The 18785-nt window shown below is 34.6% G+C and overlaps 1 protein-coding gene across 6 annotated transcripts in view; it reads left to right on the top strand.

Annotated features, from left to right (window-relative positions):
- Positions 1-17233, top strand: part of LOC123541182 (zinc finger protein 236-like) — a 108025-nt gene extending 90792 nt beyond the window's left edge. For all 6 annotated transcript variants that reach the window (XM_053526993.1, XM_053526991.1, XM_045326586.2 and 3 more), the window contains exon 5: positions 9395-17233. In XM_053526993.1, coding sequence (XP_053382968.1) covers positions 9469-12519 — 3051 coding nt within the window. In that variant the 5' untranslated portion in view covers positions 9395-9468 and the 3' untranslated portion in view covers positions 12520-17233. The remainder of the gene's footprint in view (positions 1-9394) is intronic.
- The last annotated feature ends 1552 nt before the right edge of the window (positions 17234-18785 follow it).

The raw sequence follows: 18785 nt of genomic DNA on the forward strand, positions 1-18785 counted from the left end.
GTTATACAAAATGGCATTGATTTTATAATTTTGTTGTAATGCAGCTTGAGACATGAATAATTAAGATTTGCATAATTAAGAATTTGTGCCAAGCATCTTTGTGTTTTTTATGCTGCTTAGTATGTAAAATGGTTTTCAGTTTTCAAAACTAATGAAAATTAATGCATGTGAATCTCACAAATATTACAAATTGAAAGCTCAGAAACACAAATTTCATGAATATTAATGAAACCAGAGCTCATGAATATGTTACCAGATGTGAAACAAGTTAGGAATATTAATGAATAGGAGACTTACAAATAATTAAAATTTATAAATGTTCTTGTCTAAAACCTTAACAGCCCGCTAGCTTAGCTCAGTAGGGAGAGCTATGGTCTGTGGATCATGGGGGCGCGAGTTCGATCCCTGGGCGGGGCATATGTTCTCTGTGACGATTTGATTAAAGACATTGTGTCTGAAATCATTCGTCCTCCACCTCTGATAATTCATGTAGGGAAGTTGGCAGTTACTTGCAGAGAACAGGTTTGTACTGGTACAGAATCCAGGAACACTGGTTAGGTTAACTGCCCATCGTTACATGACTGAAATACTTTTGGAAAATGGCGTTGAACCCAAAACAAACAAAAATCTTAACAATAAAAAAATGCAATAATCAAAAAACTGTAACCTGTCAGATTTCATTTTTCTTTTTTATGCCCCCGGCATCTACTGATGCGGGAGGCATATAGTGATCGTCCTGTCCGTCCATTCATCCGTCCGTCCGTACGAGGTTAACCAAATGGAACCGTTTCGTCTAGCGTCAGTACCCCTTACTAGAATGACTCGATACTAATGCAGATGTAACCTGTGAACATTCATCATTTTCAGACATCACCTGACCTCAGTTTGACCTTGACCTCATTTTGGACTTAGGTTGCTTGATATGGGCCATCTCTTGGTTAACCAAATGGGACCGTTTCCTCTAGCATTAATACCGCTTACAAGAATGAATTGTTACTAATACAGATGAAACCTGTGACCATTCCTCATCTTCAAACATCACCGTGTGCAATTATTAATATGAGCATACAAACTGGAAAGTTTCCATCCTCACTGAAACAGTCTAAAGTAACACCAATATTCAAAAAAGGCCAAAAATCTGACAAAAACAATTATAGACCTATATCAATATTGCCTGTCCTCTCTAAGATATTTGAAAAACATGTATCAGATCACTTGAAACTATTTTTAGAAACTCATAAATTGATCTTTAACAGGCAATCTGGCTTTAGAACTAAACACTCATGTGAAACAGCTTTGATTAATATAACTGCCAACTGGATCAATGCAATAAATGATGGTAAACTTGTTGGGACAATATTTCTTGACCTCTCAAAGGCATTCGACCTAGTAAATCACAGAGTTCTTCTTGAAAAACTCCACTTTTATCATCTGTCTCAAAAGTCAATCAACTGGATTACATCATACCTCTCCAATAGAACACAGAGAGTCAGTGTTTCAGGTACCCTTTCAGAACCTGAAGAGGTTCTGTCCGGGGTACCGCAGGGATCAGTTTTAGGGCCTTTACTGTTCATCATTTACATAAATGACCTGCCATTTCATGTAGACAATTCTACCACAGATATGTTTGCAGATGACACTACAATAACAGCCTCAGGATACTGTGTTCCTGAATTATGCCAAAACCTTCAAGCTGACCTTGACAATGTAAACAGATGGTGCAAACAAAACGCGATGATTTTAAATGCGCAAAAAACTAAAGCAATGTATATATCCTCAAGAAGCACAGACTCAACTAGCAATTCAGATCTATATTTAGAAAATCAAGCCATTGAATTTTCTAAAACTGAAAAATTGTTAGGTGTTTACGTGGATGATAATCTAAACTGGAAGACTCAAGTTGAAAAAGTACTTAAAACATGTAACTCTCAATTATATTTACTGCTGAGAATCAAACAGTATCTTGAAATTCACACAAGGAAGTTATTCTATAATGCCTAATATTTACCACATTTGGACTATTGTTGTACAATTTGGGGTAACTGCAACAATGAGTTGACCACAAATCTAATCAAATTTCAAAAAAGAGCAGCAAGAATAATTCTAGATAAAAGCTATGATACTCCATCTGATGCTTTATTTAGCGAATTAAAATGGATGAAATTTGACGAGAGACTTCAATACAAAAAGGCAATAATGATGTTCAAATCCATCAATGCTGACTCCTTTCCTGAGTATATGAAAGATAAATTTCAAAATATTAATCAAAGGCATCATCATAACTTGAGATCTGTAAATAACTCTGAAATAGTCATTCCAAAACCGAAGAAAGAACTCTTTCGTAAATCATTGGTGTACTCAGGTCCCAAACTATGGAATGATATTCCACTTAATATACGAAAGTCTGAAACACTTAAGGAATTCCAAGCTTCATACGTTAAGTGGAAATTCTCTTCTCATATGTGAATAATGCAATTATAATCTACATGTTCCAACAAAAATATATTTTGCTTTGTGTTAAACTTGATATTAATTATTTGAGTATGACAATCTTTAAATTATGTTAACAATGCCACATTTCTTATTCAGTTTGTACAAAACTTTTATTTATGTACCATTCTTATTTGTTTTGTATTGTAACTTTGTGTAATGCTCTGTTGTTTATATGTATATATGTTGAGGCCCACATGGAAGATTGGGAAACCAAATGTGTAGCCTCATTAAATAAAGTCTTTACTTACTTACTTACCTGACCTCAGTTTGACCTTGACCTCGTTTTGGACTTAGGTTGCTTTGTATTGACAAGGATGCCACCGGGGGCATCAAGCGTTTATTGAACGCAGCTCCTTGTTGTTTTTAGCTCACCTGAGCAATGCTCAGGTGAGTTTTTCTGATCGCTCGATGTCCGGCGTCCGTCGTCCGTCGTCTGTCGTCTGTCGTCTGTCGTCCGTCGTCTGTCAACATTTAGCTTGTGTATGCGATAGAGGCTGTATTTTTCAATTAATCTTCATGAATATTGGTCAGAATGATAACCTTGATGAAATCTAGGCCGAGTTCGAAAATGGGTCATCTTGGGTCAAAAACTAGGTCACTAGGTCAAATCAAAGAAAAACCTTGTGTATGCGATAGAGGCTGTATTTTTCATTTAATCTTCATGAATATTGGTCAGAATGATAACTTTGATGAAATCTAGGCCGAGTTCGAAAATGGGTCATCTCGGGTCAAAAACTAGGTCACTAGGTCAAATCAAAGAAAAACCTTGTGTATGCGATAGAGGCGGTATTTTTCAATTAATCTTCATGAATATTGGTCAGAATGATAACCTTGATGAAATCTAAGCCGAGTTCGAAAATGGGTCAACTCGGGTCAAAAACTAGGTCACTAGGTCAAATCAAAGAAAAACCTTGTGTATGCGATAGAGGCTGTATTTTTCAATTGATCTTCATGAATTTTGGTCAGAATGATTGCCTTGATGAAATAAAGGCCGAGTTCGAAAATGGGTCATCTCGGGTCAAAAACTAGGTCACTAGGTCAAATCAAAGAAAAACCTTGTGTATGCGATAGAGGCTGTATTTTTCAATTGATCTTCATGAATTTTGGTCAGAATGATTACCTTGATGACATCTAGGCCGAGTTCGAAAATGGGTCATCTGGGGTCAAAAACTAGGTCACTAGGTCATATCACGTAAAACCCTTGTGTATGCGATAGAGGCTGTATTTTTCAATTGATCTTCATGAATTTTGGTCAGAATGATTACCTTGATGAAATTAAGACCAAGTTCGAAAATGGGTCATCTGGGGTCAAAAACTAGGTCACTAGGTCAAATCAAAGAAAAACCTGTGTATGCAATAGAGGCTGTATTTATCAACTGATCTTCATGAATTTTAGCCAGAATGATTACCTTGATAAAATCTAGGCCGAGTTCGAAAATGGTCATCTGGGGTCAAAAACTAGGTCACTAGGTCAAATCAAAGAAAAACATTGTGTATGCAATAGAGGATGTTTTTTCAATTGATCTTCATGAAATTTGGTCAGAGTGATTGCCTTGATGAAATCTAGGTCGATTTTGAATATGGGTTATCTGAGGTCAAAAACCAGGTCACTAGGTCAAATTAAAGAAAAATCTTGTGTATGCGATAGAGACTGTTTTTTTCAATTGATTTTTATGAAAATTTGATCAGGTTGATTGCCTTAATGAAATCTAGGTCAAATTTGAATATGGTCATCTGAGGTCAAAAACTAGGTCACTTGGTCAAATCAAAGAAAAAACTTCTGTATGTGATAGAGGCTGTATTTTTCAGTTGATCTTCATGAATTTTGGTCAGAATGATTGCCTTGATAAAATCTAGGTCGAGTTTGAACATGGGTCATCTAGGGTCAAAAACTAGGTCATATCTAAGAAAATGCTTGTTTTATCGCAATAGACCAATTTTTTGGTCCAATCTTAATGAAAATTGGTCAGAATATTTGTTTCCATGAAATCACTAGGTCAAACATGTTTTACACTGTTATGGAGTGTTTTTTCGTAGGTGAGCGACCTAGGGCCATCTTGGCCCTCTTGTTTTTCATTTTGATGGAAATTAGGGTCGGCCAGTCTGAGAATTGAAAAGTCAGCAAATAATGGTCCTTACTAAATACCATGCTTTTCCAGGATAGATCATGAGTCAGTACTTAATTTTGTTGTAATAGAACTCTTTGACTTAGTACAGTACATTTTGTTTTAAGAGACCAGCTAAGGGAAGAACAAAAAGGGATCACTTAACACAACTGCTCTCTTCGTACAACAAACAATGAAACTGAAAAAGAGGTATCTGATTGCAAGTGGTCTCTTAAAAGACATGGTCTCTCAAGCAAGTTAATATTGAAGAAGCAAGCATAGTTCATTTAAATGCCATTTTCATTCATACCCTCTGTAAAGTTGTTTAGTGTATCAACAAAGTAAAGTTTTCCTATTGATCTCTTTTATCAGCTGATTGCAGGAGAATGCAGTTGAGTTCATTGGCCATGTGACCTGAAATATTGATCTCTCATAAACAGTGACAGTGCACTTTACCATATTTGGTCTAGAAGTCCTACAAGGGGAGTTTAATAGGAAGAACCTTGTATAGAACATAATATCGATAAATAACAGGGAAAGTACTTGCCTCCTTCACATACCATCAAATTGAAATGTAGATAAGGGAATTTTTAGTTTATATATCAAATACTAATTTCTTTACAGACAAGACACCATGACTGCGTCACGTCACCATGACAGGGTCATGTGACTCTTGCCACTTTTCCTATTTTGCATTTGCTAAAACAGTAGCCATTAACTCAATTTATATGCTATCTACTCAGATAGATATTTACCTGAAATGTTATTAGTTTTACACAATTATGTCAAATTATTAATTAATGTGATATCATTAAAGTGGTCAGTAGGCATATTGTGTTGGTCATTTTTCAGCCTTTGAGACCAGTGCAGACCAAGATCAGCCTGCACATCCGTGCAGTCTGATCATGGTCTGCACTGTTCGCTATTCAGTCAGTAAATTTTTAGTGAACACCCCTTCAAATAATAAATGGTAATGCCCAAATTGAATGATGGACCAGTCCATTTAGGAAATTTAGCAGGCTAAGGCTTAATAAACTTAACTAAATAATGGGAATTACCATACTAAATAAACATTAGAAAAGGTTTCTGCAGAATAAAGAATACAGCAATGTGTAAATGATGGCATGCACACACTAAAATGGTTGCCTCTGGGACCATAACCGTCCATCTTCATAAAATTCAAACTGTCATATCTTTTTCAGTGCATATGTACTTTATTCTTTTAGTGTTATGAAAGATGAGTGAAAATCACCAATTCACAATTGCAACCTCTAGGACTTCCAATAACTTCCAGAACTCTGAGAATCTTTTCTTGTATTATTACAGGGATCATCCTACAAGGCGATTTGAGCGATATCGTCGCTTTAAAGTCGGCCACTTCGCCTAATTATCGCCTCCGGGCGAAATCCGAATCGCCGAGTTTTTCAGAAAGTGATTACCTTTTTACTTAAAGTTGTAAAACTTTATGCATATTCTAGATTAAATTATTGATAAATCCATAATCAACCCCGCCTGCTCGCCTGTCAAACTTCAGCCAATCGTAGTGTTAATATCCCACAGTGTCAATCAATATTAATATTGTAAGCTGCCGCCATTTTGAAAATTTTAAATTGGCGTGTAAAAAGCCGATAAACTTAACGAGAGCATGATCTTATGCAACAACTGTATATTTTTTTTTTTTTTTTTTTATTTTATTCTTTTATTTACCGGTATTTTTATTTTTTTTTTAAATCTTTCATTTTATTAAAGATTACTTCAAAATTTATTTCAATTACCATGGTAACGATCAATTTCTGTAAATGAATTGCTCGGGTACTGCGGATAAAAAATGATTTCGCCGACGTCAGAACTGCCGTACAAAATATTGTAAAAAGATCGCCATTACCTACGAGTTTGGTGCTATTTTCGAAAAAATAAATAAATAAATGAATTATATGTATAAATCTGAACAAATTGATGCAAAAATCAGGCATTATAAAAGCACGAGAATCGAAATATGAATGAAAAATTTCATGGCGTTTTGATCGTGCACCTGTTAAATTACGAGTTTCGGACATGTAAATTTCGGATAAAAATTTAAAGGCGACTTTTTCATAGCTAAGTTTATACTTTATTTAGAAATTCATGAAAATGATAATGCAAAAATCAATTTCCTTAAATAATTACTTTTTGTAAGTTACAGCTAGACCCACAGAAAGTGATATATATAGGCAGGAAACTGAATGCTATGCTGATTCTTCTCCTTAAATTCCTCAACTTCTCCCTAAATTCTGCGGAGGGAGAAGTCTCCCTCCCTAAAATTTTGACCTAGGATGATCCCTGATTATTATTATTTTCTTTCCAAAGTAATCTAGGAAATTTCTAAACACCTGATGCTATCTATAAAATTCATTTACCAGAGAGTCTAGGAAAGTCATGTACAATCTGTCACATAAAAACAATTTTAAAACCATGGTCGAATTTAACATGATTAGATGAAGACCATTTGATACAATTACAGTTTCTTGGGACACAAGCAATGTACAAATGGGAAATATCTTCAGCTTTTTGTAATGTCCAAAAGGCATTTTTGTCAGATAACATTGATATATGTAGATAATAAATTTTTAGGCTTTTTTTAAGAATAATCTTGACCTTGAAAGAAAGTTACAAATTTCTCTGGGTTCCGCAGAATAAAAAGATACTTGTGATTTAGTTTGACGAAGAAAAATAGCCGCACAAGAGTACCTACCCCTTCAATGCGCATATGCACAACTGCACATCTGCACAAGTTTCCAAATGCGGCCCTCACAAATGTACAAAAAAAATGTCTGCCCTGCAATTTACATGTCTATGTAAGACTATGTCATATTTACACAAGGGGAGTAAGCCTTGCTTAGTGACAGCCTCACCAACAGTCATATTGCCCTTCAATCCTTAAATCACTACTTAAATAATTCAAATAGGCTTTATAGAAATGAAATAAAAAGTTATACACAGGTTAGGTCAGCTAATAACATTTACCTAATTATATATTGCAAAGTGAGAAATAGCACAAAAGAATCACAAATGACCAACACACTGTACAGCCGATAACCTGCTACACAAGGACATTTATTATAAAGTATGCCATCAACATGCCAAAATGATGCACTGAAGTGGTATAAATATGTAGTTTTCTGTCATATATGTTGCTATTTAAGGAATATCGCAGGTCCATAAACAGTGACATCAATCTACACATAATGTGCACCTTGACCAATGTCCTGCAAATTATGTTGGATGTCTGGGACAAATATATACTGACCTTAGTTTGTATGTCAAGGCCTCCTGACACATACTTAAGAATGTTTAATGGTTATTTATTTTGTAGAATAATATTTGTGAATTTAATTTAGTGTTTAATTTTCTTTAGCATATTACGAAAAAAAAAAAAAATATATATATATATATATATATATATTTATATCATAAAATGATAAAATGACTTCACATGCTCACTTAGATTTTCTTAAATTTGGTTAAAAAGTCACAAACTAGTTTCGCCGTGAATGGCTCATCAGTGTGTCTAAATATATATTTTAAAAAATCTTTTAGTTTATAGACTATGTGACATTATTACATGGCTCCTTATGTAAATTGCTGGTTCTTAGTTTGACACTATTTTTTTTTTTTTTTTTGCTGGACTTGTGTTAAAACTATGAAAATTTATTTATGATGTCATGAAATAAAACAATTATTGAAGGGTTTCTGGTCAGTAATAATTTGTATATTTCACAGAAATTCTTTGTCTGATTTGTTAAAGGCCATACTTTCTTTTAAAATCAATAAAATCTACAAACTTGTGTACAAGATGAGACTTTTTTTTTTTCTTTTTTTTTTCACCAATAGATGATTATACTGATAGAAACCTCGTTATTGCTTCAGTTTTTTATTTCTTAGAATTTTAAAACAATTAAATTAATGACACTTTAAGAAACCTCTCAAATGCATCCTAAATGTCGGAAAAATAATTTTTTTATCAGTGTGAAATGTATGTCTGATAAAATTCACCTATAAATTCAGTCTCAATAAAAGGACTGTCTAACAAATTCTAAATTGAAGAAACATTTCTTAGGGACAGATGACTTAAAATCAATATTAATTATAAGAAATGGGAATTTTTGACAGATTTCATTAGATTTCTTGGAGAGAAAACAGAAAACGATTTTATTTTTGCCTTCTTTTTGTAACACGTAATTGGTCTCAAGAATCAATTTGCAATTCACAAGCTGACTAGTTCTGTTTTAACTTGATTTAAAACGTTTTTTATAATAGTCTTGTTTTAAAAAAAAAAAAATTTATAAATGTTTTTCTCCCCCTGATATTTTATCGCACTTACTTAAAATTTCATCAGTTTTTAGGTCAACAGAAGGCAAGCTACTTATTTGATTTTGTGAGAGCCAGCTAAAACTTTCTACATCATTCTGTCTGTATCTGGAGGTGGTTAGAGGAACTTCTGATATAAAATTTTGAATTATTTTCTTTTTAAAGAACTTTCTTTTTGCATTGCTGTTATGGTAACTAAGATATTTTGAAATGGATCCTGTGACAAATGGAAGCAAAATTGCATATATTTTTTCTTCAGATTTCATGGCTAAAACTTCCTGAAATCAAAATGTTTTTTGATGATAAATTCACAACTGGTGAACATTATATTTTTTAAAATGATTGGGTCTTTCAGAGAGAGGTAACTCTTATTGACTTATATAATATTTTTTATGAGTTAGTTCCCTTTAATTATTCTTCTAACTCTTTGTTTTCTTTTATCTTTTCAGGAACAATTTCACGGGTGTTTAGTGCGCAAGTTGGCGTGCAGACTGTACAATATTTTATATATACCTCATTCATCATGGATTTATCGGGGAAAGGGTTTTCCCCAGCTCATAGTTTTCTTCAGAATGCCAGTAGTCTTGTATCCGCCTATGGTCTTGGATCCTCAATGGTTGCCGGACAGACGCCACTGACTACTTCTATGTTTGCCGGAACAAGTCATGGGCTCACTAGCCCAGTATACTCAGGGAGCTTGTCTACTTCACTATCCCCATCTCATACGTCATTCAGTAATGGTCACCATATTTCTCTCCATCGACATTCAGAAAAACAAGACGGGTCAGCAAAATCACAAATTTACGCAAGTCCAGCTCCTGTCTTTAACAGACACAAAGATTCATTTCCGTATGGCATAAGTGGTGTCCCGATGCCGAATTACAATTACCATGGGGATGTGTATCAGTTCACTTCAAATGGGTACCCTCGTAAATCTCGAACCTGCAGCTATTGTGGAAAAGTGTTCACTCGATCAACAACACGGCGTTATCACGAGAAACGATGCCCACTGCTAAGAGCTGCAGTTTCAAGTTATATGGGGGACGAAAACTCAGGTACGTCAACGGCTGCGGCATCAACACAATCTCGGGGAAGGTCAGCGGAATTAACTACACATTCTTTTAAAGGTCCGGGACAGTCACTCGGATCATCTATGTCAGGGATTAATCGATCTAGTGAGCCTCAGGAATTAGCTACCTCAATGTTGGCGAAGTCTCCAGCTGGCGAGCGACGTGCCAGTGGTGATTCATATTTAAGCGGGTATCAGACTAGTGTCATTGTTAAACAGGAACCTCATGAACTTGAAGCTTTGGCTAATATGGCCTCAGGGGCTTCGGCCTCCTCATTAAATAAGAAACATATAGTGCAGTCTCAGGAGTTGTCAGATAGTATGCTTCGTTTCTCACCTGGTTCTGAAGACTCAGACTATAGAATTGACACAAGTGCTAATGTTTCACCAGGATATGAACCTGGTTTAGATTTAACTGTATCAAAATCACCATCCCATACCTCAGGTGGTGGTGAAAATGTTCATAAATCAAGTGATGATTATATTCGTGGACAATACGGGAATAATAAAACAGAAGACAGAACAGAGATGAGGCAAGATCGTGGTGTAATACCGCCACATCTTGCACCATTGCGATTTAATTCTGATAGTAGAAAAGATAGCCAAGAAGAGAATGAAATGGATGTAGTTGATGACAATGCGGGTGGTAATAATGAAATGTTTGATAGTAACGGAGAACTGCTGAAAAGACGGAGGAGCATCATAGATGCAGAAGGTGGAGAAACTGAATCGGTCACTTCAGACAAAAGAGATGGAAAATCGTACAGTAGTCATAAATGTGGAATCTGTGGGAAGACGTTTGAGAATGCTGGTAAACTGCACCTACATGAGCAACTTCATACAAAATTCAAGCCATACGCGTGTAAATTTTGTGGACAGAAATTTGCCAAGGCTGCACAGAGAATTGAGCATGAGAAGACGCATAATGGTATGGAAGTTACCCACATTTGCGCTGTTTGTGGGTCATCATTTACCCGGAAGTACAGTCTCAAACTCCACATGAGACGTTGGCATCAGGAAGGCCCATGGCTGTGCCGCCATTGTGGAAAGGCATCTTTGACACAAATGGAACTGAAGACACACCTCTACTCGCATAATCTACCCAAACTGGAGAGGGAGTCCCTGCTATATATGCCAGATATACCTCACAATTATTCTGCCACATCTACCAACGTAGAAGAAGCAGATGGGAAGGATTACAGTATGAAACAGGTATCAGAAAATGACGGTGCATCTGGTCCGGAGGTTGGTCTCCAGAGCATGCAAGAAATGGAAATGTGCCAAGAATGTGGTCGCGATTTTCCAAAAGGATACCTTAGGTACCATTTGAAGTCACATGAAGCCCAGAAACCTTATTCTTGTCCCATCTGCGCAAAACGTTTCGGCTACAAGAACAATATGAAGTCACATATAAAACTTCATACTGGTATCAAACCGTTTCAGTGTAAGATATGTGGAGCAAAATTTACACGTGGCTCAACACTTCGTAGGCATGCTCGTCGTCATGGAATCATTGCAGATTCAGTATGGGATTTATTCGTAAAACCGAATTATAGTAAAAGTGGCGAGAATCAATCTCGCAACAATAAACTTGATACACTACCTACCTCAAGAATGGATTTGAATGTTAGTACAGGCAATCAATCTTCCACGGGTTCCGGAGCAGGGGACAGTGGAGAACCAAACTACCTCGTTACCACTTTGTCATCAACGCCCACACATGGGAGTCTGTACCCATTGTACGCTAGCCTTGGGCAGATGCCACCTCATTTGAGTCTATACTCGGGCCTGTCAGTTTCTACCTCTTACTTAGCGCCACAATTACCTCATTCTTCCATATACGCAGCCTCTAGTCAGCGGCATCCTCAGCAGCTGGATGCACTAAACCTCAGCTTGAACAAAGCTTCCAATGACCTCCAAAGTGACCAGTCAAGCTTCTCAAATGTATCAGCAGAAAGGTCCCGTTCTAGGTCAAGGTCATTAAGTGGATCGGAATCACATCGTTACATACAGGGAGATAATGTTAAAATGGAGGTCAAGGATGTAGCGATACAAGTGAACACCTGCTGTGTGCCAGTCCCAAACCATAAACAGGTGAAGTCTGATGAATCTATCGGGACGCCAGCAAAAACTGAGAACCTTGCTACTGGGTCGAGTACATCTCCAACACCTCAGTTGCCCAACACACCCTCGCCATTGGCTGTTGTTCCATACATTGTTACCTCCCCTTCTCAGAGACCATCAAACATTGATTCTACCTCACCCGCATTGTCTGTTTCATCTGCCAAGGACTACTCTATGGAGACGATCTCTTCACTAATTGGTTCGGGGCGGATGTTTAAATGTTTCCATTGCGAATGTTACTTTGCAGAGTATGCAATGTATAGGATTCACTCGAAAATGCATATTAGCGACACAACTCATCCGTTTGTTTGCATGGTCTGCGGTGAGGATTGTCATGATAGAGTGTATTTTGCGCTTCATCTAGCGGAACATTTACGTTAACGAATATATTGTTGAAAGTGCAGCACCTACTTTGGTCAGATAACATGATACGGGTTTATGGAACATTTTTTATGACTACAAATTTTATTGTGTATATATATATATATTATTCTATCCTGATATGTGCTTAGTAAAGTGCTACAATACAAAGGAGAAGTGTTTTACTGGAAAAACTCTGCGGACTATGCCTGGAACAGGCTTGGGCATAGATAGTTTAGCTCAGTTTAGACATTTTACACAATATCATCTCTAGAGGCGTTTGAGACATATAACTTTGTGTTGTATTGTATGTATCTAATCAGGGTTTTTAACACTTGTATGATGTAGGACTGTATTTTTTTCTTGATGTGTACTTGTACATTTTATTGACAAAAACAGTTGCCATATTAGTTTTTAGATTTTTTGCTTGTAAATTTGATATAGAGGTGTCATAATAACATTTTTCTCATGTTTTATTGTATGTTTGTGTAAGCTAATATAATTGTTCTTGGTAAGACAATTTTAGACTATTTTTGTTCAATCTTCCATTTAAATTTGTTTTTACTTTGTCTTTTTTCACTTCTGGGCCCCATTTAACCAGGTTTTATAATTTTAAACTGTACTGATATTGATTGTTCCACACTTCCTATTTATTTTTTAATAATGTCATTTTTTGCAAAGGAAACAAACACTCAAAGGAAACAAATTAATCAATATTATATTTTCCTGAAACACAAACAAAATCAGGAACAATTTTTTTATCTTTTCACTTCAAAAACAATCTTAAGGTAATTAAACACTTTAGATTTATAATTTAAGACCTTGCCTGCTTTACTCCGATTTGCTATTTAAATTCAGTCAATTAAAAACCTTTCCTGACTTGTTAGTTAAATTAGGGCAGTTTAAATCTTTGCCTGCTTTGCTTCTTAAATCCATGCAATTTAACATGTTATCTGGTATTTTTGCTATGTAAATGCAGGCAATTTAAAACCTTTTCTGATTCGTTGGCTGAATTAGGGCAATTTAAATCTTTGTCTAGTTTGCTATTCAAATCTATGCAATTTAGACCCTTGTCTGATTTGCAGTTAAAATCAAGGCAGTTTAAATCTTTGACTGATTTGCTATTTAAATCAAGGCAATTTAAATCTTTGACATTTGCTATTACAGGCCTATTAAGCAAATTTTGTTATATTGAGAAAATGTTTCCTTCACAATATATAATTTTACAGTAATTTGGGAAAAGATAGAAGTATAATTCAAAAATGAATAAAATAAATATCATTTATTTAATATGTATGATTTGACATAGATATATGTATGATTGATGTATACATGTTTGAACAATTTGTTGTCATCATGCATAATATGTTTTTAGCTCACCTGAGCATGAAGTGCTTATGATGAGCTATTGTGATCCCTCGTCATCTGTCGTCCATCCACATTTTTCTTCAAATGACATCTTCTCTGAAGCTGCAGGTCAGAATTGCACCGAACTTTGTCTGTAGCATTCTGGCATGGTCCTCTGATGGATCTACATAAAACTTGGTTACCTCTAAAGTTTGTTCAAGTTGGGGGCGTGGGGAGGGAGGGATGGGGGCATGGCCCTTTGTACTGGCCACTAGAGCTAAAAATAGAAAAAACTTTTAAACAACCTTCTCATGAAGGTTTTGATGAATCTCCATCAAACTTGATCTGTAGCATCAATTTAAACTTTATCAAGTAGGGACACTAGAGGTAAAAGTAGAATAACCTTTAAAAGACTTCTTTTCATGAACTGCTTGATTGATTTTCATCAGATTTGGTTTATACCATCTTTGTAACATCCTTTCTGCTTTTGGGGGCCACTAGAGCAAAAATTAGAAATACATTTATGCAACTTGTTCTCCTGAATCACATGATAGACCTTCATCAAGCTCTGTCTGTAGCATCATTATAAGGTCCTCCCCCTTTTTTGTTCAAATGAGTGTGCTTGGTCACTTTTAGGGGCCACTAGAGCAAAAAATAGGCATACCTTTAAACAAGTTCTTCTTGTAAACTGCTTGATAGATCTTCGTTAAACTTGGTCTGTATCATCATTGTAAGGTCTGCTTCCAAATGTATTCAAATGTGGATGCTTGGACCCTTTTAGGGGCAGCTAGAGCTAAAAATAGAAATACCTTTAAGCGACATCTTATCATGAACTGCTTGATGGATCTTTATCAAACTTGTCTGTAGCAACATTTTAAGGCCCCTTTCCAGATTTGTTCAAATGTTGGGGTGGGCACTACAGTGAATATAGAAATACCTTCAGACAACTTCTTATAAACCGTTGGATGCAGATTACTATTATAAAGTGACCTTCCAAAACCCAGTTCTGTGTGTATTTTTTCCACCAAATTTTAAGAGGTATTTAGTATTTGAACTGTCAGAATCTGTCACACTTTATGTTATCAGCTTCTACTTCCTCTGGAACATTCATCTCCTAGAGTTTTTATAATCCTTATCCAAAGTTGCACACTGTCTAGCCTGTTTAAGCTCGAAAACTCAGGTGTGTGATGTAGGGCCATCATGGCCTTCTTGTTTATATGACTGATGTGACATGAAAACTGAAAATAATTCAACCCCTGATTTTTAAAGAAACCTAATGTTTATATTACTGTACAGGTGGTATGTTACCAATGACTTTTTAAAAATCTTTCTGCAATCATTTTGAAAGTAATTTTCAGTAACATTTTATTGCACTTGTTTTAAATTTCATATTTAATTGGATTATGGATACAAGTAATGTTATATTGTTAAAGATAGAGGTTGCGATATCTTTCTTGTATAGGTACCCATATGTGTAGGACTTTGTTTCTTATTTCAGTAAACACCTGAAGTGTCACTGTCCAAAAAATCACAATTTTCACAGAAATAAGTCATACATACACATTCAAAATGTACTTATAAAACCACTATCTGAAGTTTAAATATGTAGATTTACATGCAATTTGAATAAATTTATCGAAAAAGTTTTAATTGTGTAAAGAGATTTATAAACTACATAATCAGCGTACATGTACAAGAAGAAACTGAACCTCTCTGTAATATCTTCAGTTTTGGTACATTTTTACCTAAAACTGGTTGAATTTCTGAAAGTTTTCATTTTTTTCAGAGGTACCAGTTTCTTTTTATTCTTTGAGGTCAAAGGGATTGACCACCAGCCTAAAGTCAGAATTTTCTAATTTTGAAAACATTTGAATATGTCTAAGAGAGCATTTAAACTCATAAATTGTGAAAGACAGTTCTATTCTTGCTTTATTACAGCAGGCTAAAAAAAAATTTTTAAATGCTTAGAATTTGTTAATTCAATATTTTGGGGTTTTTTGTTTTTGTTTTTTGTTTACATTTTCTATAAATGAAAATGTAATCAAAATTTTTGGGGTAAAAATACTGCAATTTGGAGGCTTCCCCAAGAAAGGACTTTATTATAAGATATAAAACACATGCAAAGTACATATTCTTTATCTTAAAGGAAATTAAATGGCATGTAAAGGAGAAGAAATAAGTTTTCATTTTTTTAACAAAACCTGATTTTTAAATGCATTGTAAAAGATTTTGAATGTTAAAGACTGTTATAGCAAAAGAAGCAGCCCCTTTTTTCTCCACAGTTTGAAGCAAACCATTTTCATTTATCCAATGTCAAGATATTCAAGTTGTCATGTGAAAAAGGATCACCTGGCCGCAGCTTTTAAGTTTCTTATTTAAAGCAGATATTATCTTATTGGTTAGGAATGGTATTTTTGCATCTGTCTATTGGCATTATTGATCAATTTCAACATTTGCTTTTACTTCTACATACTTTTATCTAGAAAATATCTTATGTTAGGATATATTGATAATTGGTAGAAATTTAGAGCAAGTGCTCCCATTTTGGCAGCAGTATAACAAATTTATAATATAGTGATTCAAGAATAAAATCGAGTACTTTTAGAAAACTGTTGCCATTACTAAGGAATAGCAACATTTATGTTCTCCAAAAGTAAAAGCCGGTCCTCTTTTACATGACCGACATCGCAGTTCTTCAGTTCACATACAGATCTTTTCTCATTGCCATCTTGTTTCCTAACGATAATTGTACATGTATGTCCCCTTCATATTTTAATTTGAATCATCCTTTCTTACTAAACATTTCAGAATTTAGAATCAACTATTCTTGAAAAAAGGAAAGTGAAAAGTAATGCTTAGGAACATATCATAATGGACCCAACTGAAGTTTGATAAACAAAAAGAAAAAGATAATTTTATAATTGCAATTGCAAGATATTGTATTTTCTCCTTTTTACTATGATATTGTTAAATGAAAAATGAACCTATCACATCCACACCCCTACAGATGGTCTGACTTTTTTTCCACAGCCAATATTACAATTATTTGACAGAAGAAAATAGAAACAGTGGATAGAAAGTAAATATCTCCCTATTTGACTAAAACCAATGGCTACAGTTGGGCCCATGTTGAAAATCGCATCTTTGGCAGCTATTTCCCACAAAATCAGGTTTAAATACATTCATTACCAGTATCACTCAGTATTTTTAGGCGAACCTCATTCATATGATATTACAGATCTTGTTCCATTACACGTCTATAAATAGCGTTGTACTGTGTAAAGTTCTATTGCAATTGCGACAGGACTATTTATATTTGAATATTAATTGATAATGAAAATGTTTCATCATCTCTCTACCTCAAACAATAAATATTGTCATGTTGAAAGTCGTATATTATACATATATATATATATAAATATATGTTATCTATTTTGTCATTTATAATAACCTTTGCGGATGTTAATCGTTTGTTTTGTCCCTTTAAAACTTTTCAGTGTTGGGTTTTATTAATACTGACAGTTTAAGCGTTATGTAAATTGTTTTTTTCCCTTATATCTTTTTTGTTTCATGAGTTTCATTTCTTTTCATTGGCACCAGATTATATAGGAAGTGTAACAGTTGAATTTACATCATATTAAGGAGCTATTTCAAAAGAAACAGCAGTGTTATTTTTTTAAATAAAGGAAATACTGCAAGGCCAAAACCAAAAGTGTGGTTCCTTCTTTTCTTCATTGTTTTCACTTACCATCCTTAAAAAAAAAAAGATAAAAAGTCTTTTAAAAGTATAATGAGGAAGAAAACCAATGACAAACAGAAGTAGAAGAGAAGAAATTTTTTAACTCTTAGCCTGCTGCAGGCGAATTTAACAGCCTTTGCAAACAGCTTGGAACCAAATCAGACGCCGATTAAATCGGCGTCTGATCAGGTTCCAAGCTGTTTGCTACTCTGACAATATTTCTTCCAATTTTGGAGCAAATTGAATGAACTTTACAATTTTAGCAGACGACATTTCCAGCAGACGACAATTTATCTAGCATGCTAAAGGTTAATAGACAGAACCTTAAGATTAACAAGAACACGCAAACTGAATGAACAATGGCATTGCCAAATACATGTAATACAAAAAATCGCTGAAGGAATTCCAATCTACTAACCTTATTTTCCATCAGTCTCTGTGTACCACACTTTTTCTTTTGGCCTCATAAAACATCGATGAATTTTTATTCGGTTTCATCATACAAAACCAGAATGTTTTGAAAAAAGAATTTAACTTTTATATATAAGACACAGGAGAAGTTTTACAGCAGGTATTATCTTATGAAGTAAATAATTTGAGCCTCACCATGAGAAAACCAACATAGTGCATATTATGTTGGTTTTCTCATGGTGCGGCTCATTTTAATTTTCATTCAGGAACAGGTGCAAGAAAGATACAGATTATCCATTTCAAAAGATTTTATCTTTAGTTTCTCAGGGATTTTTGAAGACTAGGCTCAATTTCTTTTGACATTTTTTACGCAACCAGAAAACCAAAAATATGTAATCGACATTCATGTTTTTGGGGGTTTGTTTTCATTATCTATTTGACTGGACAACATAATGTTCTCAACAACTTTGACAGTGTTTGAAAAGGTTTGAAAATATGTAAAACTAATTAGCTTAATGTTTAGAAAAAATACTTTTCATCCAAACAAGTTTTTGTGTGGTAGTGGTATTGGCATGTATGTCCAGTTTCAGTTAGGATGGCATACATACCCCAGTAATTATTTGGAATGAAAAAAAAAGTCAACATTAAAAACAAGATCTTTATAATGTATATAGAGTAGGATTTTGTTTACTACCTCAAACTTGATATTCTTAACAATGTATTGCCTCTTGTGTTCTACTGTATTTTTTAGGTTATCCATTTTACTGCAAAGTACCACATTTACCTGACT

The sequence above is a fragment of the Mercenaria mercenaria genome, chromosome 16 (genome assembly GCF_021730395.1).
Source record: "Mercenaria mercenaria strain notata chromosome 16, MADL_Memer_1, whole genome shotgun sequence".
NCBI classification, from domain to species: domain Eukaryota; kingdom Metazoa; phylum Mollusca; class Bivalvia; order Venerida; family Veneridae; genus Mercenaria; species Mercenaria mercenaria.